Genomic DNA, 21,936 nt, shown 5'->3' with positions numbered 1-21,936 from the left:
GTATTACTGGAAATCAAAATCTCCCTTGAAAGCATTAAAAGCAGATTAGATCATGTAGAACCTCTGTCCTAGAAAAATTTACTAAAAAGACTGAGAAATAAAATGAAAATAATATACGAGAAATATTAGATACCACTCAACATCCAAACATCCAGATAATCGGTATTCCAGAAGGTGAAGAAACTAATAAGGGCATTGATAATCTATTCCATGAAATCCTAGAAGAAAACTTTCCAAACCTAGAGAGGCATTCAAATATCTAGACCCAAGAAATTCAAAGGACCCAACCTAGAATCAACCCAAGAAGATCTTCTCCAAGGCATAGCATAACCGAATTGACCAAAATCACAGACAAAGACAAGATTCTAAAACCCGCAAAAGAGAAATGTCAAGTTACTTACAAAGAATATCTCATCAGGGTAGCAACAGATCTCTTGTCAGAAACAATACAGGCAAGGAAAGAATAGAAAAATATATTCAAAGTATTGAGTGAAAATTTCAACCAAGAATTCTATACCTGGCAAGATTATCCTTCATATGGGAAGAAGAGAAAAACATTTTCAGATTAACAAAACTTGAAAGAATTTACCAATACCAATTCAGCTCTCCAAGAAGTTCTGAACAGAGTGCTATACCAGGAAAACTAAAGATAGACACATAGAAATAAGAGTGTGAAAAACAACCAAGAAAATGGCCAACTTTATGGCAGGGGCAAATCCAGAATTGAATGTTAACTTCCAGAATTTAAATGGAAAGATTGGACCACAACGGAAGAGAGATTAATTACATGAGACTCAACTAGTGAATAGAATTTATAACTTTAGACTAAAACATGACTGATTTTCTCCTATGCGTTGTCCCCCAGATTTAATAATTTTTTTTGGCCTTCTCTTGGGGTGTTGATATGTTCATCTATCTACTATTTTAATTGAATCCCAATCTTTTTCCTACCTTTAAGTCTTAAGCAATTTCTCTTAACAGCTTTTGATTTTAATTTATTAAAGCTAAAACTGCTTTTCTTAAAATTAAAAAATACATTTTAAAAATTCCTATTTAATGACCACAGTAAGCTATATAGCCTCAGCTAAGTGCTACCTTATAGTATGTTCATTCTACTTACTGAGTTTTATGCCTAAAGTCAGATATGTGTTCACAGATATGTATATATTAAAAGTATTTAATTAAAATTTCTTTTGTACATCAATGAAATGTGAGGGGGAAAAAAAGAGAGCCATGAAAAGCAACTGTAGATACCAGAGACAGTGTGGGAGGAGGGTAGGAAAGGTAAAGGGTGAGAAGTAGGGAATGGGGGAGGGGTGCATGTAAAATATATAAAAAACAAGAAAGGAAAAATTATTTGTTGATGATAATATGTATAGTAATATTACTGATTAAGTCAATATACAGTGTATTCTGGATGGGAAATCTCATTTTGTATGTTGTGATGATGTACAGTGAATGAATGTAAAATAAAGAAAACAAATCAAAATATATATAAATTTAAAAAATTAATATGACTTAAAATTGAAAATACTATTTCTGAGGACAAAAAGTACAAACAATGAGTGAACCAGAGTGTGGATCCAAAGCGCCCTGGATGGAGAAGCAGGCAGAGGCAGCCTGGATATGACCCCTGTGAATAACAGAGATTGAATGTGCCCTGCTAGCCAAGTGAATCAACAAAATCCTCCACCAAAGGCTATAAGGACACAACTAAACCTAAGTCCCACCTGAGCTGAAAGGCTGTTAACCAAACACTTAACACCGCCCCCCCCCCCAACTCATGTCTTTGTGGTGGTACTTGGTCAACTATCCATCTTAAATACCACTTCTTTCACCAGTAAACTTTTTTTAAAAAATCACTTCTTACATCTTTTATTCTAATTAATGCACCCACTGGTGCAGATTGAGAGCAATATCTGATGTACTGCTTGCCTCTGGAGTATAGACTCTTGATTAGGGTCTTTCAAATGTTAACTAACTACCCCTGGAGTGTAGATACATGATTAAGGTACTTCAAAAATGTTAACTAAGCACCCCTAAGGTGCAGATTCAATTACTCTAAAGAAAACTACAGAAAATATAACACCACACTCCAGAAAAGAGGTTGCCAAAAGCCATTGCCAACTGCTACTTGCGCCCATCATTCCCGTGAAGCAGAGTATAAGCAGCCTCAGTGTAACACTACACCATGGTGGACAGCACAGGAATAGTTTCAGTTCAGAGTGGAGATGAACCTCGTATTTACAGCAAGTTTTGAAAACAAGATTACATGTGCACTAGTCCTTCTATAAGTAAAGTGAGCCAAGAGAGAAATAATGGCAGGTTGGCTTTCAGGGGAGGTTGAATAAAGCCTCTTTTGGGGGAGGGGGGGAGCTACTACCACCTGTTGAATCATTTCCAGATGGGATAGCACTTAATATACATTATCTCATTCACAGCAAGAATGACAACCTTAGAAGGTCAAACAGCATGGGGTCAGACAGCATTGCAGAGGGAAACATGCCACACTGCAAGGCTGGCCCAGACAGTAAGGTTCCATGTTCATCTCAGGAGACCTCCCTGAGTATACTGGGCTCAGGCGTGCCTGTGATCTGGGTCTGGCTAAGGCTGGATATGAGTCACAGCATCTCTCTGACTTTTGCTCCTGGAAGGAAATAAATACACTAAAAAAAAAAAAAAAAAAAAAGACAGGAAGTAGTAGTCAGTGGGGATAAAACTACTAAAAATAAAACAGAAGGAAGAGATGGACAAACTTGATAAATAATACTGCTGATAATACCAAAGTGTATTAGAGGTTGCAGTACACACACGCGCACACACACACACATATATATTTGTGTGTGTATATATATATATTTAAGTTCAATTATTCAGTAAAACAGAAAGATATAATTGAAAGAATAAGAGCTTGACATCATGCAATTTTAATTTGATTACCATCTCTACCACTTTCGATTTTTGTGATCTTCTTTAAATCATTTAATTCTGTTGAACCTGAAACCGAGCAAGAAACCCCTAATGTATTCTCTAGGGTTCCTGAAATATAAAGTCCATTTGCATTGTAATGGCCCAGAGTAAGGAGTAAGTCTTCAGACTCTGGTTATGATAATGACCAACATGGACCAGGAGTGAAGGCCATTTGACCTTTAAAACTCTCATTTAAAGGAAAGAAGGTTTTCATTTCAATATGTAAGATGTTTTGTAGACTGGAAACCGCTGGTTGTGAGCTCAGAGACTCCAGGCTGAATGGTTCCAGACATCTGAAGAGGAATTTGATTATCTAAGGCCTCGCCAATCAAGAATGCCCATGAGCTGATCACGCCCTCTTAAACCAATCACTGAACTGATCATGCGCCTGGGACCTCTGCCCCTAATTTTGCCCTTAAAAACACATGTGGGGAACATCTCGGGAGACCAGGTCTTTTCAGCATGAGCTGCCCTCTCTCTTTGCTTTGCGCTTTGCAATAAAGCTGTACTTTCCTTCATCACACCATGTGCCTATGGCTCGGTTTTATAACGCTTGGGCGAGCGAACCTGATTTGAGTTCAGTAACAAACCCCCCCCAAATTCTTCATTTGTAAAGCATATATAATCTGATCTACCTCATACAGTTGTGCATAGTACATTGAATAAGGTGACACTAAAACTAAACAAGAAAAATAATCCAAAAATGTACCTTTAAAACTTCCAGATTTGAGAACTCCCAAACTGACAATAGTAGCTGCTTAGGTTCCCATCTCTCAATATTCCCCCCCAAAAAATATAAAACTAAAAGAAAAAGAAACAAAATACATAAAAAATTATGTCCTCAGGACAACTTAAAAACAGAAATTGTCCAAAATACTAAACAGCTATAAATAAAAATAAAACACTAAATCCCAGTAAATGATATTCCATATTCCTGCCAAGTCCTGCTATGCCATAAGGCTTTGCTACAAAACAGAGTATGAAAAATCATGATGAAGAGAGAAGGGAACTTTAGACCAACTGAAGGTTGACCTAAAAGCATCATAAGAAAGATGAAGTCCACCCTAAGTTTCAAAATACTAAAACAATATACGAGCATACTGGAGCACTGACTACAGGAAAGGGACTTAAAAGCAGGCACAATCTGAAAGAGCAATTTTTCAAACACATAGGCTTCTGGGGGAGGAAGAAGGAAGAAGAAAGAGAAAAACATCCTCTGTCTAGTGAATGGTTAGGAGAAGAAGTAGAAAGAGAAAATTCTAGATCCTACATTACAAAATTTAGAAAACACACAACCTCCCGCCACCACCACCAAAACCAATAAAAATTCCACAAAAATAGCTGGACTTTCCTCAACCAACAGAAGAGGGAGCCAATGAGCTACAAATCTTAGGGCACTGGCTATTAATAACCATAAAAATTAACAGAAAAAAATGGATGAACAGATTCACACCCAAGTGGCACAAAAAATATTTTAAAATTCCAGTCCATATCAATGGAAGTAAATTCCCTCCAATAAAACAACCATGAACACAAGAAAACTAGAAGGCAACATTCCAGACAAAATTAATACAAAGGAGTCTTCAAAAAGTTCGTGGAAAACACATATTATGAAAGAATTATGTAAAGATTTCAAAAACATTTTTCACTAAGTAAACTTGTACTTGAATTCTATTTTTTCCATAAGCTTTTTGAAGCCCCTCTCAGACAAAATCTGGGGATATGAAAAGTCACCTCAAGCCAAAAATTTACAAACTAAGAATAGACATAGACAGAAAACAGAAAAGCATAAGAAGAAAAGTGAGTAAACTTAGAAATGAAAGAAAAAGATGAAGTTATTATAAAATGTTCAAAAAAAGAGTACACTTATAGGAATATTTTATGAGAAGTATTGAGAAAAATGCAAGGAACTAAAACAGAGAATAAAGTAGAGATAAAGAAACAAAAAGATCAAAGAGAAAATAGTGAAAATGGAAGACAAGCAATGTAAACAATATTAGTACCAGCAGTTGGTATAATGGCTATGTCACTGGACTCCACGGTAGTTGACCACAGTTCAAGTCCCAGACCCAGTGGCTTAAACTCACACCGGGCGCATGTGCACCCATGCTCAAGATCCAGAGAGGAGAATAGAAGAGAAGGGATTGTGGCATGGCTATCCCCCCTGAGGGGTGATTTCTCCCTTTCTGTCTCTCTGTCTCTCCCTGTCTTTCTGGCAAGTGCACATGCCCTACAGCAAAAATCTCTCAAAAAAAAAAAAAAACAGAAAGAAAGAAAGCAATGAAAAAATATCAATTATTCAAGTAAGGAAGAACAAAAACAACAGAGCAGACCTAATAACTTAAAAATATAAACCAAGAAAAAAATGCCAGAATTTTTTTTTAAAAGTAATCTATAAGAACCCCTTGGGTATCTGGAAAAATTAACCCAAAATAATCCATTTCAAAACATATCTTAAGTAGAACTATTCAGTTCTAAGATTAAAAAAAAAATCTTGAAGGCTTAGAGGATAAAAGATCAAGTAAGGAAAAAAAAATTAAACTGCCATCAGAATTTTCAAAAAACAGGCAAAAGCAAACAATGAAACAGCGGTTTGTTTTTTTGTTAGTTGTTTGTTTGTTTGAAGTCAGTGAGTGCAAGCATCAACCAAAGTATGCATGCTCAAGATACACTTTTGGGGGACCAGTAGTTAGCGTAACGGCTATGTCACTGGACTCCCACGTAGTCGACCACGGTTCGCATACCGGACCTGGTGGCTTAAACTCACACCGGGTGCGTGTGCGTGCATGCCCAAGATCCTGAGAAGAGAATGGAGGAGAAGGGATTGCAGCGTGGCCATCCCCCCGGAGGGTGATTTCTCGCTTTCTGTGTTTCTGTCTCTCTGTCTGTCTGGCGAGACATGCATCCTATAGCAAAAACCTCTCCAAAAAAAAAAAAGATACACTTTTGGCACCAAAGTTATGGAAAATAACAGCATTTTCTAAAGGAATTCTATATCCATGAGCACCCACTTCATCTAACCAAGGGATGACAGGAAAACTTCAGCAAAAGGGCTGATTATTAGCATTTTAAATATTTAAAGGTATCAACAGATTAAGACAAAAAAAATTAATAATAAGGAACACAGCTTAAGTGCTGATGAGGTTCAGGATATGCTACCCCAAAATACGGTGCTCTTGACCTTTTCCCTCCATCCTCCCCTGAAGACTCTGATGTAACAGGTGACCTAGCCTAGACACCCTCAACGGGATCCTCCCACAGCCTCAGTCAGCCTGGACACGAGCACACAGACGCTGTACGTCCAGCTTGCAGAAGGAGACCTAGGGAAGTGAACCTGAGACTTCCCCCATAGGGCCTCAGCATCACCAAGCATTGCGTTACTGCTATGCCACCACAGCTGGCCACTCCGGGTCCTCATTTCTGAAAGTACCTATATCAAATTATACACTATAGGTATAATTTATTATCCTCCCCTTAATCTATCTTTTGCTGTAGGAGTCTCAGTCATGAACCTAATAATGAGTGAGAAAAAGGTAGTACTTTTTCTCCATTACACCACACCAAAATATTTCGTAAAAATTCAAGAGCAAAGAATGCATATCACAGAGGAAGAAAAAAAAAATCAAATTCACATCTTTATAAAATATTGTGACAACTGAGACAAAACATATCAGTCATATCAATACAATCAATATCAATGATTCAATTCACTACTAAAAGAAAAGGATTTTGAATCTGGCTCGCAAAGCAAGGCCAGCATAGAACAAATATAAGCTACACACACATATAAAGCAAACTAATTGAGAGAGGTAGAATGTAGGATGCATGGAAGCATAGCAACCACAAGCGTTAACCATGACAAATGAGCATTTTTTTTTTAATACTGAAGACCATGATTCTTAGTTCTGGCTATTCATATGAGAAGTCGCACAATAACCACCCTTCCTGAAGCAAAAACTATAGGATTCCTAGTAGAGAATTCACCTTCTTCTCGAGTACTCTTGAAACAATCTCCAAAATTAGTAATATTTTAAGTCACAAAAAAGCCAGTAAATTCCACCAAGTAGGAATATTATAAAAAACATTATCTGATTATAATGAAGTTGAAGGTATTAATGAAAACAAAGGTCATTCATCCTTAAATTTGGATAAAAGAGAAAATACAAATGAAATATAATTATTATTTTAAATTATTTTAAATGAAAACCATACACATTAGTGTCTATGGGATACATTTAAAGCAGTGATGAGAGAAAAATTCTTATCACTAAAGACTTTTGTCGGTAAAGATGAAAGAATTAAACACTCTGACTTAAGACTTTTCCCATTAACACCAAGATTTAAATTAAATACAATGACTTAAATTTCTAGTTCAAAAAAGAAATTTTTCAAGAGCAACAAAATAAACCAAAAGAAAGAACAAAGAGGGAAATACTAAGATAAAGGGAGCAGTGGGCCAGTCACTGGCATGGTGATTCAGGTACCCAGATCCCACAGGGCCAATTGCGCAGTTCCTGACCCAGATCTGATAGCCTGAAAAACACAATCTGTGTGTGTGTGTGTGTGCCCAAAATCTCTAAAGAAGAAATGAAGGAAAAGGGATTGTGTGACACGGCTATTTTCTGTGGGAGACAGCTTTCTCACTATCCCTCTTTCTCCAGAGAATGAACTTGCTGTCTGGCAGATTTAAAAAAAAAAAAAAAGAAAGATAAAGGAAAAAATTTAATGAGGCACACAACAGAAAAACAGCAGTGCTAATCGATAAACAAAAATTCTTGAGAAAAACTAACAAAACAGACAACCTGCTAACTATCTTAATAAAGAAAAAGATAACATCAACATAAACAAATAAGTAATGACGAAAAGGAAATAAAAAAAATTAAAACTAAAAGAAAATAATTTGGGGAACCAAAAGTTAGCGTAATGGCTATGTTGCTGGACTCCCACGTAGTCGACGGCGGTTCAAGTCTCGGACCCGGTGGATTAAAACTCACACCGGGCGCGTGTGCGTACATGCCCAAGATCCCAAGAGGAGAATGGAGGAGAAGCGATTGTGGCGTGACCATCCCCCCTGGGGGGTGATTTCTCGCTTTCTGTCTCTATGTCTCTCTCTGTCTGTCTGGCGAGCACACGCACCCTATAGAGAAAAACCTCTCCAAAAAAAAAAAAAGAAAATAATTTGTAGGCCTCTATATAAATAAATTTGAAAAAGTAGATGAAATCAATAATTTCCTAGGGAAATATAGATCTTAAGTGAGATGCCGCTAGAAATAAAACACTAAAAAAATCAATGTATACAGAAGAAATAGAGAAAATTATAAAGGAATAGCACAGGGTTAGGGTTAAAGTTAAGTTTTAAAAAAGAAAGAAAAAAAGTAAAACAGTACCAGATCCAAATGGTTTTACAAGGAAATTCCCAAATTTTCAAATACAGTTAGTCCCAATGCTCTATGAATTGTTCTAGAATCTTGAAATGAAGGAAATTTCCTAATTCCTTTTATGAATCAAATTGTTAACACTGAAACCAAAATCACATGAGATTTAAACTACACAATATCACTCATAAGCATCAAAGCAAAAATCCTAAATAAATATTCACAAACAATTCACCACCACATTGAGGAAATACTATGCAATGATCAAAAAGGATTTTGGAGCCAGCCCATGGTGCGGTGGTTAGGGTGGCTGGATACCCCCTGGCTAACAACGCAGTTTGAGTCCCTGACCCAGCAGCTTAACAAACACACCCGTCATGTGTGCATGCATGTCCCACATCCCGAAACTAAGAAAGGGAAGAGACTGCAGTATGATCATCTCTATGGGGGGTGCTTCCTAACTTTTCCTCCTTTTCTTTCTCTCTCTCTCTTTTTCCAGCAAGGGTATGCATCTCCTCTGGCAAGTCAAAAAATATATAAATATATATTTAGTCCAGGAATGCAAAATAGGTTTAATATTAGAAAATCTATTAATTTGCTCTATGGATTAAAAGATAAACTATAAAAATAGAAAACGACATGATAATATAAACGTATATATAGTCATATGAGAAATTGTTCAAGACCACTCATAACTAGAAAAATACAAATTAAACAACACTCTTATACCACTTTTCATCTATCAGATGAGCAAAAAATAAAACATTAGAGGGCACATTCTACTGGTGAGGTGGTGAGGAAAAAGCCTTTTCATACAGTGATGGTAGGAATGCAAAATGGTAAGAACTTGGCAGTCCGAATAAAACTACACATAGGCAAAGACGTTTTCTTTATGCCATGTACAAAAAGTAACTAAAAATGCATCAACAACCTAAAACTATAAAAACTAGAAGAAGAGGGACCAGCAGGTGGCATGGTGGTTAAAGTGCTGGATTCTCACATGGCCACCTACAGTTCAAGTCCTGAACCTGGCGGCTTCCTCACTCACTCTTCCCCTCTCTCTCTCAAAATGAAGAAGGGTAATAGTAAATAAAACAAAATAAATAATTTTTTAAATAATAAAATATTAAAAAGAAAAAAGACTAGTAGAAGAAAACACGATTTCACAAGGATTTCCTGGATATGACACCAAAAGCACAAGCAACCAAAGTAAAAATACGTAAATTAGATTAGATCAGAATTAAAACCTCTGCAACAAGGGACACAATCAACAGAATGAAAAGGCAACCCATGAAACGGGAGCACAGGCAGCTGAAGTGAAGCGCTGGAAGCCACATGACAAAGTTGGTTCCTAAGTCACCCTGAAACACACGCGGCACTTGAGAGCCGAGGAGCCCAAGGAGATTATTCTGTGACGAGAGCCTGCTGAGGGTGTGTACGTGTGTTTGTCTCTCATTATCTCCCTTCTCCTGCCTCACTCTCCCATGCATGTGAGCTGTTTCAGGAAAGAAATAAACTTTCAAAAAAAAAAAGGACTGGAGGACTGGAGTATAATCTTTAGCATCCCATCCAACAGAGAGAGCTAATCAGTCAAAAACTGAAAGCAAATACCATACTTAAAGGTGACATTTTAGAAGCATTTTTATTAAAGGCAAGACCTTGCACTAAAGATTTCTACCATTCAAAGCTACACTGTAGGTTTCCAGCTATGCAAAAATTAGTAAATAAACAAAAAGAACGAAGAATCATTAAGAAACAGAGACAAAACTTTCTTAACTGCAGACACTTTAATTACTTACATACAGTATCCAGAAAAAGATACAAAATTTTCAAATACTACATTCCATTAAGATTGTTAAAATAATCCAGCAAAATTACTCAATAGATACAAAGTCAACATGAAACAAACTTTCTAGAAGTATAATAAAACAGGAATAAACTAGAATAAAAATGTCCATTTCTGTAACATTCATAATAATGAAAAAGTGAAACAATCTATCTTTATCATCTACTGGGAAGTGGACTAGTGGTCTATTATATAATGAAATACTATTTACTAGCTAAAATTAATAAACTAAAGCTTTACTATCACATGAGAAAACTTCTTAAATATCTCATGCATTATCTTGAAATTTCAGTTTTTCTTTTTCTTTTTCTTTTTTTTTTAGGGTGCATGCATTCACCAGAGAGAGAGAGACAGAGAAAGAGAGAGAGAGAGAGAGACAGTGATAGGCAAGTCGAGAAATCATCCTCCGGGGGAAGGGGGATGGCCATGCCACAATCCCTTCTTCATTCTTTTCCCCTCTCCTCCATTCTCCTCCCAGGATCTTGGGCACACATGTAGACTCACCTAGCGTGATTTTCAAGCCACTGGGTCTGGGACTTGAACTGTAGTCAGTCATATAGGAATCCAGTGATACAACCTCTATGCCATCTGCTGGTCCCATGAGAAAACTTTTTAAATGTCATGTGGTGTGAAAAACCCAAGTGGTAGAATGGTGCCTATTGTGTTATAATAATTCAGATATAGATAAAAATATATAATATATAGCCATATTACTTATAAATAAATATATACATACATAAATACACAAAGTGTGTGTGTGTGTGTGTGTGTGTGGAGAGAGAGAGTTTCTAATACTTATAAATATACCACATATACATACTAAAAGTATGAACACATATGCAAAAAAGATACAGAACAGTTTCAAGATAGTAAATACCTCCATGGTAGAAGAGAGGAAAAGGACTTTGGAAAAATAACTCAAGTATTCTAAGAGGCTTCAATCATACCTGTAATATTTTATTTTCTCAGAAAATAGAATCTGAAGTGAATATGGAAAAAAAGTAGTGTGGTTTATTAATCTAGTGGGAATACATGAAGCAACAGATACACTGATCTCTGAAAGATGAATAATGAGATATTTGTATTTTGTAATAAATATATTTTAAATAATTTAATTAATAACTTCTGGCCTTGCTGTATTTCTATATTTGGAAATATCTGAACTACTAACTCTACTCTTCTATTTTGGCTCCTCAGCTATATTCTTCAGCTGTTTATGATCGATCACAAAAATCAACAAAGATATTTAATAAGAGTAAATGCAAGACCTGTTTGGAAATAATTGATCTACAATACCAAGAGAGGCCCTGACCTAAGGACAGAAGTACCTCAAAAGGTATCATTATTTCAGAGAATCAGATCTTTACTCCTTTTGTATTAGGATTCCAGGAGGAGAAATGTCATCTCCTCTTATGCTAGGAAACATAGCTTCCTCCCCATGGAGAGAGAATTCTTTAAATAACAGACTCAAAAGCCCTAAGATATTAAGTCTCAGAACAAGATTTTATGAAATAAAACAGCAGCAAAAGCAAAGAAAAAAATATATATATATATATTTAATTTGTTTTCTCTTTAGATTTTATTGCTTAACCTACGCTGGAACCAAAAAGAAAAGAAGTAAGAAGTCCAGTTTCATTACAGTCATATTCACAGTGATCCCAGCAGGAGCGTGAATAAAATGTATAAAGAAGCCACAAATGAAATGCCTGTGTACCCTGGGAGTAATTGCTCAGTCAAAATGTTCCAAAGGCAGTTTGCCAAATAAAAGGACATACTGGGAATCCAAAAGCTTAAACCAACATTTTACTACAATTATTGGCTTTTCTCCACACTTCTCCCATCCTTCTACCTAAGTTAGAGTTGAATTAAGACATCTAAATTAGACATTTGTTTCTCTGTACATTACAAAACACTGTGACTGATGGGAACGATAAGAGAGAGGCTTGCCAAACCTTCTACCCAGTTAGAGCGGGAACAATGTGAGGCCAGGCTCCAGCAGTTCCCATCTTGGTGGAACCTCTACCAGTTACTCACCCCTCCTGGATTCAGCTTCTGTATCTATAAAATGATTTTAAAATGTAAGATAATTAACTAGGGCCTAAGTTTTTCATACATTTACTAGCATAGGGTACAAAATTACAAACTGTTTCTATTTTTGCCTATTACTCTATTGGCTTATTTTGCTGATATATAAGAATTCTTTATATATTCTGGATACTTAACCTCTGCCAGTTAAATGCCAGTCTTTCCAAACACATGGTCTCATCTGTGAATTCATTATTTGTCCAGTTCTTTTTTAAAATTATTGACGGATGGCATATATGCTTACCAGAGAGAGATGTGGGGAGGGGGGAGTAATCTACAATGGAGCATGGTCATACCACAATCCCTCCTCATTGTTCCATCCTATCAGGATTTTGGACATCCGTGCAGAAATTCTCAGCATGTTTTTCAATCTGTTGGGGCCAGGATTCAAAGTGCAATTGGCCATGTGGGATCCAGCTCCCTTAACCACTAGGTCATGAGACTAGTCCATGTAGTTCTTTTTTTTTAATATTTTACTTTTATGTATGTATGTATGTATGCATGTATTTTAATTTGATCAGAGAGAGAAAGAGAGAGAGAGAGAGAGAGAGAAAGCAAGCCACCAGGTCCAGGACTTGAACCATGGTCAGCCACTGGGGAGTCCAGTGCCCTTAATCACCACGCCACTTGCCAGTTCCGCACTTAGTTCTTTATTACACCATTTTCTTCTTCTATTATTTTGTAGAAAAGCAAGATAGATGCTAATCATTTTTCTGTTTATGGGCTGCTTGCTTCAGCCAAGTCTGCCTTGATTTTGCACACTGTTAAGTACCTGATTTATTTTTAATTAAATCATTATACACATATAATTCTATACAACTTTTATGATGCCTTAAATATCTGACAAATACTTAAACATAACAAATATCAATATATTTACCTGCCCTGACAAGGTGATTAAACTGTTGCATCAGTTAAATGATACATCTTGTAAATTATTATGTAACTTATAAACCATGATAGAAATTTTCTCACAGAAACTTACTCAAAAGTCTACTTCTAAATAAGATATCTGAGAAATAACTCAATCACAAGCAATCAAAATTCTCAATTAGTAACAACATGGAAGTTCTCTTGACTCACTCCCCGCTTTAATTTATGACATCTCAATGGGAGATCCCTTTTGTCTGTGGATTCCCTATTGGAACTTCCTCTATAGTATTCCATTAGAACTACACCTTCAATCCTACTGTTTCACAAGATAAGAGGGGAGCTTTTTTAAAAAATTATTTTTGAGAGGTTTTTGCTATGGGGCACATGCGCTCGCCAGAAAGACAGAGAGAAGCAGAGAGACAGAAAGCGAGAAATCACCCCCCAGGGGTGATTAAACTATGTTAAACTCCCTACAGAAAGTGGCTATTATAGTCTCGGCAGATTTTCAGGGGACTTCACAAATAGACTGCCAGGACTTACTGTCCATAATTAAGAGTAACATGAGTGTAACAGCAAGTGGCATGGTGGGTAAGCCACTATACTCCCACATGGTCAACAATCGAGTCCCAGACCTAGCAGTTTGCTTTCTCACTTTCTCTCTCTCTCTCTCTCTCTAGTGGGTACACATGCCCTATAACAAATTAATATAATAGCAACAGATAAAATTAAAATTAATTTTAAAAAGAAGAAATGTTTGCCACTTAATTATAGTATATATCATCAGTTTCATACTTTTATATGTACTTAGTAATGTTTTATGCAGTTCCCTATATAATATACATCTTCCTCAGTTATATACTCCCTTTTAATAATGTGATCTACGTTAATAGTCTTAAAAACTACAACTAGAATGTCTCAAAAAAAAAAATCCTTCACTACATAATTCCAAGAAAGTCAAGTTTTTTTATATACATTGGCTCCTAAAGGTAACATAAGTCAGAAAATAGTTCAGAATGTGGTAAGCAGAATAACAATCCCCCCAAAATACCTGTATCCTAATCCCCAGATCCCCAGAACCTGTGAATATGTCACCTTTCGTGGCAAAGGAGACTGTGCAGATGTGATTAAGGATAAGGACCTGAAGATGGAGGCATTATTCTGAATTATCCATGTAAGCTCAATCTAATAGACTGGTTTTTTTTTTTTGGAGAGTTTTTTTTTGCTATAGGGAGCGTGTGCTCGTCAGACAGACAGAGAGAGACATAGAGACAGAAAGCGAGAAATCACCCCCCTAGAGGGGATGGTCACGGCGCAATCCCTTCTCCTCCATTCTCCTCTCAGGATCTTGGGCACGCACGCACACGCGCCCGGCATGAGTTTTAAGCCACCGGTTCCAGGACACAAACCGCGGTCGACTACGTGGGAGTTCAGCAACATAGCCATTACGCTAACTGCTGGTTTCCAATCTAATAGACTGTTAAACTCTCTAAAATAAATAAAATAAAAGATAAAACCTTTGAATTAGTTAGATAAAATGTATTACATGAGTCCAAATTATTATTCTATTTTTTTATACATTTTCTTTATTTCAATCCATACAGAATTAATGAAAACTATAAGAACTAATTTTTATGTGAAAGGACAACAAAAATAGATATATCTCATTTAAAGGTGCAGAGAACTTTGGCTGCCACACGAAGACATCTGCACGACATCCCACAAAAGACATCCAGTCCTCCTTTCAGCTGCAATGACAGAAGCCTGGCAGAAACCTGGTTCTCCGAGCCTGGTTGAGCTGAACCCGCTGAGGGGGCAAGTCCAAGCCACTGTAGAAGATTCCCCTAAATCACTGGGACTCACAGAATCAATGTACACCTCCTGCCCCAGCCTGAAGGACTTACCCACACGGCTCTCCTTTGCCTTGTTACACAGGACATGAAGCAGACCCAAACAAGAAATGAATGGTGTGTGGATATTTCCCCAAACTGTTCACATGTGTGAGAGTGTGTGTACACATGCAGACAGGCACGTCTAGGAGCAGAGAGGCCCCAGGAAGATACAAATGGAATCAGTACATTGGACTAGGGTCACACACTCAAGCTCTCAAAGACCATGTAATACAGGAAACAACCGGCAAAATCTAGTAGAAGCAACACTTTATAGCAAAAAGAAGAGCATAAGAGCTATCAAAGATCATTCAAACTCAACTTCGGAAAATCAGGCTGGTCAAAGAAAATACATCTGCAGGTACATTCAGCAGGCAGGCCAGGCTCAGCTGCCAGTCTTCAGCCTGATAACGTCAATGGGCCCAATCAACCACTGTACGTATCTTATTTACTCTGAGGGTCTCAAGGCGCTAGTCAGACTCCGAAGCATTTACCTCAAGTCCTCCCAGCCCCAGTCACCGGAGGCTCCCCCAGGTCTGTGCTGGGGAGCTAATAAAAAGTTCTGCACCTGGAGAATTAGGTACTTACCACTTGAGCTTCCAGCAGTAGAATACTGAGAGGTATCAAGGAATTTTCGAGGAGTAGGGAGGTTTGTAACATCAATCAGAGGAACAGGAGAAGCATCTTTCACAAGGGAGCTGAAAGGAAAAGGAAGCAGTTACCACTTCCCCCAAAACCAACTGAAGTTCCACTACGTGCTGTGCCGCGAATACTTTCCTTTGTGTCACAAGTCCTCTTTACACTGTGACTTCAAACATCTCCCAGGAGTATTTCTAGTAAAGTGGGGATCATCACACGCAGGGGCGTACGATGTATTCTAAGGGTTCTGAGCATTTACATTTTCATTTTGTCTTTTCACTCTGTATAAAAACAACTGTGTAAGTATATTCTGGGTCATCTGGATGACCCTATGATAACTGAATGAAGGTTTACCCGTAGTTAAACCTTGTTTCATTGGATTGCCCAAACTGGAATTTCTGGCATTTATTGGGAGCTCATTACACTTAGTTTTCTATAAAAGAAGCTTATGTCATAAATTTCATGAAGTTGCAAATCACTCCAATAAAAGACAATTTAAGGAATCTCAAACACATTAACTCAGTATGTGATTCAATAGCTCATTACTCATTTCACCTTTTCCAAAAATGCTTAGTCATCACCTTAAGGACTAACTTTAAAGTCCCCAAAATAAACACACTGATTTTAAATAACACAAAGACTATAAAAAATAAATTTCCAAGTTAACTCCCAGTTACAAGAATCTGTGAAATACAGTGAAGTCAATGCCAAAACAAAACCTGCATCCTTCCCTCAAGGGCTTGAATCATCCACTACCCAGAACTTACCTGTAACAGGAGAGTTTTCTAAGACCCAAGAGTAGACAGGTCAGAGCCATTAAGTCTTTTTGTTAAGAAATCTTTCATTTTATTTATTTATTTATTTATTTTTAATTTGCTATAGAATATGTGCACTCACCAGAGAGGGACAGAGAGGGGAAGTAGGAAAGCAAGCTGCCAGGTCTGGAACTCAAACCATGGTCAGTCATGTGGGAGTCCAATGCCTTCACTTCCAGGAGCAGCTACTGCCACTGATGATGTGTTTCAGGACTGGACAAACTCATTCATTCTTATCTCTGTCCAGTCCTGAAACACATACATCATCAGTACAGTAGCTCCTACGGAAGTGACTTATAGCGTGGGTTGTAAAGGGCTAGCAAGCCAAGGAGGGTGGGGGAAGGAAAGACATCACACCCCAGGAAAGATTTCTCCAAATGGAACTGGAGGGCGTGAGCAGTTCAAAACACCTGCCCCTCCCATGCCAAAACCACATATCCCCACCTCCTTCCCACACACTCCTAAAACCAAAGTGCTAACTATGAGTGTTTTTGTTTTATCTCTTTTAGCTTTGCTATAGGGTGCATTGCATGCACATGCCAGAGAGAGTCAGGGAAGTGGGGGAGTGGTTGTGTATTCACCCCAGGCGGGTGAATGGCCAAACTGCAATCCCTTTTCTTCCATTCTCTTCTGTGATTTTGGATTATGTGCACATGCACAGACACACGCATACATACACACACACACACACACACACACACAGAGCATGATTTTCTTTCTTTTTTTTTGGAGAGGTTTTACAGGGTGCATGTGCTCACCAGTAAGACAGAGAGAGACAGAGATAGAAAGGGAGAAATCACCCCCCAGGGGGGATGGCCACACTGCAATCCCTTCTCCGCCGTTCTCCTCTCGGGATCCTGGGCATGAACACACATGCACCCGGTGTGAGTTTTAAGCCACCAGGTCCAGAATGCGAACCGCGGTCGACTACATGGGAGTCTAGCCACATTGCCATTATGCTAACTGCTGGTCCCCACAGTATGATTTTCAAGCCACCAAGTAGTCCAGGACTCAGCACAGTCAGCCATGTGAGATCCAGCTGCCTTAACCTCCACATCAGCCCAATATGTAGGTATTTTTTTAAGCTAATAAAGGGAAAAAAACATGTGTGAGAGTGTGTGTACACATGCAGACAGGCACATCTAGGAGCAGAGAGGCCCCAGGAAGATACAAATGGAATCAGTACATTGGACTAGGGTCACACACTCAAGCTCTCAAAGACCATGTAATACAGGAAACAACCGGCAAAATCTAGTAGAAGCAACACTTTATAGCAAAAAGAAGAGCATAAGAGCTATCAAAGATCATTCAAACTCAACTTCGGAAAATCAGGCTGGTCAAAGAAAATACATCTGCAGGTACATTCAGCAGGCAGGCCAGGCTCAGCTGCCAGTCTTCAGCCTGATAACGTCAATGGGCCCAATCAACCACTGTACGTATCTTATTTACTCTGAGGGTCTCAAGGCGCTAGTCAGACTCCGAAGCATTTACCTCAAGTCCTCCCAGCCCCAGTCACAGGAGGCTCCCCCAGGTCTGTGCTGGGGAGCTAATAAAAAGTTCTGCACCTGGAGAATTAGGTACTTACCACTTGAGCTTCCAGCAGTAGAATACTGAGAGGTATCAAGGAATTTTCGAGGAGTAGGGAGGTTTGTAACATCAATCAGAGGAACAGGAGAAGCATCTTTCACAAGGGAGCTGAAAGGAAAAGGAAGCAGTTACCACTTCCCCCAAAACCAACTGAAGTTCCACTACGTGCTGTGCCGCGAATACTTTCCTTTGTGTCACAAGTCCTCTTTACACTGTGACTTCAAACATCTCCCAGGAGTATTTCTAGTAAAGTGGGGATCATCACACGCAGGGGCGTACGATGTATTCTAAGGGTTCTGAGCATTTACATTTTCATTTTGTCTTTTCACTCTGTATAAAAACAACTGTGTAAGTATATTCTGGGTCATCTGGATGACCCTATGATAACTGAATGAAGGTTTACCCGTAGTTAAACCTTGTTTCATTGGATTGCCCAAACTGGAATTTCTGGCATTTATTGGGAGCTCATTACACTTAGTTTTCTATAAAAGAAGCTTATGTCATAAATTTCATGAAGTTGCAAATCACTCCAATAAAAGACAATTTAAGGAATCTCAAACACATTAACTCAGTATGTGATTCAATAGCTCATTACTCATTTCACCTTTTCCAAAAATGCTTAGTCATCACCTTAAGGACTAACTTTAAAGTCCCCAAAATAAACACATTGATTTTAAATAACACAAAGACTATAAAAAATAAATTTCCAAGTTAACTCCCAGTTACAAGAATCTGTGAAATACAATGAAGTCAATGCCAAAACAAAACCTGCATCCTTCCCTCAAGGGCTTGAATCATCCACTACCCAGAACTTACCTGTAACAGGAGAGTTTTCTAAGACCCAAGAGTAGACAGGTCAGAGCCAGTAAGTCTTTTTGTTAAGAAATCTTTCATTTTATTTATTTATTTATTTTTAATTTGCTATAGAATATGTGCACTCACCAGAGAGGGACAGAGAGGGGAAGTAGGAAAGCAAGCTGCCAGGTCTGGAACTCAAACCATGGTCAGTCATGTGGGAGTCCAATGCCTTCACTTCCACGAGCAGCTACTGCCACTGATGATGTGTTTCAGGACTGGACAAACTCATTCATTCTTATCTCTGTCCAGTCCTGAAACACATACATCATCAGTACAGTAGCTCCTACGGAAGTGACTTATAGCGTGGGTTGTAAAGGGCTAGCAAGCCAAGGAGGGTGGGGGAAGGAAAGACATCACACCCCAGGAAAGATTTCTCCAAATGGAACTGGAGGGCGTGAGCAGTTCAAAACACCTGCCCCTCCCATGCCAAAACCACATATCCCCACCTCCTTCCCACACACTCCTAAAACCAAAGTGCTAACTATGAGTGTTTTTGTTTTATCTCTTTTAGCTTTGCTATAGGGTGCATTGCATGCACATGCCAGAGAGAGTCAGGGAAGTGGGGGAGTGGTTGTGTATTCACCCCAGGCGGGTGAATGGCCAAACTGCAATCCCTTTTCTTCCATTCTCTTCTGTGATTTTGGATTATGTGCACATGCACAGACACACACATACACACACACACACACACACACACACAGAGCATGATTTTCTTTCTTTTTTTTGGAGAGGTTTTACAGGGTGCATGTGCTCACCAGTAAGACAGAGAGAGACAGAGATAGAAAGGGAGAAATCACCCCCCAGGGGGGATGGCCACACTGCAATCCCTTCTCCGCCGTTCTCCTCTCGGGATCCTGGGCATGAACACACATGCACCCGGTGTGAGTTTTAAGCCACCAGGTCCAGAATGCGAACCGCGGTCGACTACATGGGAGTCTAGCCACATTGCCATTATGCTAACTGCTGGTCCCCACAGTATGATTTTCAAGCCACCAAGTAGTCCAGGACTCAGCACAGTCAGCCATGTGAGATCCAGCTGCCTTAACCTCCACATCAGCCCAATATGTAGGTATTTTTTTAAGCTAATAAAGGGAAAAAAAAAAAACCTACACAATGTTTTCTTTAAGAAAACACTGAAAAGCAAACTTTGTGAAATTATCATTTCAGATATTACTTTCATTGAAAGCAATCATGTGTGAACCACTGACCTAGATCTTGAAGATAACTATGACACTTGTTCATTTCTCTCTTTTCACTTATTACAGGGAAAGGGGATCATTACTCAGTTTCTCAGCATCTGTTATGCACTTGGCACCGTGTTCACTGCTAAGGATGTAGAGATGACTAAGACATTAACTAAACCAAACATAGCACATTTCCAATTGTTCTAATCACTTGCAGGCAATGTGAAACTCAAGTGAAATATTAAACTCAAAACTAACAGAAATAGTATTTACCAGGAATAAAACTGGCAGTCAGTTCCAAAGCTTCTTTTCCACCAATATAAAGACACAATATAAATGCGGCTGGATACCACATGGCTGACCACGGGATGAGTCCTAAACCTCCTGTCTTGAAAAGCACACTAGGGGTGTGTGTGTGTGTGTGTGTGTGTGTGCGCGCGTGCCTTGCCAAAATCCCCAAAGGAGGGAGATGGCAGAGAAGGGATCGTGGCATAACCATTTCCCATGTGGGGGGTGCTTTTTCTCTTTTTCCCCAGTGAGAGTACGTGCCATCTGGCAAAATTGTTTTTTAAATTATAAATTCCTAATTACTTAAAGTATTGTAGGAAAATCCAACAGAATCTTAAAATCCAATGATTTATAAAATCACTTCATATCTATGAAATTGATTAGATCATAGATTTTCTTTTTTTTTTTTTAGAAGTTTTTGCTATAGGGCGCGTGCGCTCACCAGAAAGACAGAGAGAGACAGAGAAACAGAAAGCGAGAAATCACCCCCCAGGGGGGATGGCCACATCACAATCCCTTCTCCTCCATTCTCCTCTTGGGATCTTCGGCATGCATAAACATGCGCCCAGTGTGAATTTAAGCCACTGGATCCAGAACTCGAACCACAGTCGGCTACATGGGAGTCCAGCGACATAGCAATTACGCCAACTGCTGGTCCCAATTAGAGCATAGATTTACCCATTCTCTCATACTTACAACTATTTTCAGCTTGTCATTTGTTCCTCCTAACAACCTCATCCTCTCTAACCTGTGGTTTACCCACATTTGGAAAATGAGTTATATACACCTCCCCAGACCGTGGAGGTACATGCCCGAAGAGACAAAGGATAATGATAATCACTGTGGTTTATAGGCTTGATACTGAACATGTCAATAAGCCCATTTTAACCTAAAATGAAAAACATCTAATATACTTATAAATAAATATTTCCATAACAGTAGAATTATTTTGAAAGCAGGGAGTACAAAAAAAAGGTATCAATTAGCAGGAAAATTCAGGTGTATTAATGGAATGCGCCCTGCCAAGCCTGAAAATGAAGCAGTACGTTAGTACGTATGTGTGGACACACAGGTATGTATATATTTGTATCTATAATAGTGCATACTTCTGTAAACACAGATGTGTATGTGATTTCCTTCAGATTAAAACCTACAATTATTTTTTCAGTTTTAACCTAAAAACATATTGAAGTTAAATATAGGGCGATAAATGGCTTGCCAATTCAACTCTGAAAAACATAACCTGCCAACTTTATTATCAGAGCCAGAAGGGTCCTCCAACACCATCAAGAAACTCTTAGAAAGCCAATTTACGGCAAAACTATTTTCATAGATTCCTCTCTCTCTCTCTCTGTCTCAAATTTTCCTATGGACTTCAATTTTCTCCTTTGTGAACACTAACCCAAAGGCAAGTAACCCTGGAAATGATTTTTTTCTCTTGTCCTTTTATGGACGGGCCTGGTCTCAAAAGTTCCAGATAAAGGGGGCAAACCTATTTATTCATTTAGTGAAGACAAACATAAAGCTCAG

The 21,936-nt window shown here is 38.4% G+C and overlaps 1 protein-coding gene across 1 annotated transcript in view; it reads right to left on the bottom strand.

Annotated features, from left to right (window-relative positions):
• EXOC4 (exocyst complex component 4) overlaps positions 1–21,936 on the bottom strand; it is a 923,760-nt gene that overhangs the window by 829,121 nt on the left and 72,703 nt on the right. Inside the window, exon 5 of the mRNA XM_006144991.1 lies at positions 18,075–18,184. Coding sequence (XP_006145053.1) covers positions 18,075–18,184 — 110 coding nt within the window. The remainder of the gene's footprint in view (positions 1–18,074; positions 18,185–21,936) is intronic.

This window comes from Tupaia chinensis, unplaced genomic scaffold (genome assembly GCF_000334495.1).
Source record: "Tupaia chinensis unplaced genomic scaffold, TupChi_1.0 Scaffold000140_1, whole genome shotgun sequence".
NCBI classification, from domain to species: Eukaryota; Metazoa; Chordata; class Mammalia; order Scandentia; family Tupaiidae; genus Tupaia; species Tupaia belangeri.
The sequence above is the reverse complement of the archived record's forward strand: the minus strand, read 5'-3'. Positions and strand labels throughout refer to the sequence as shown.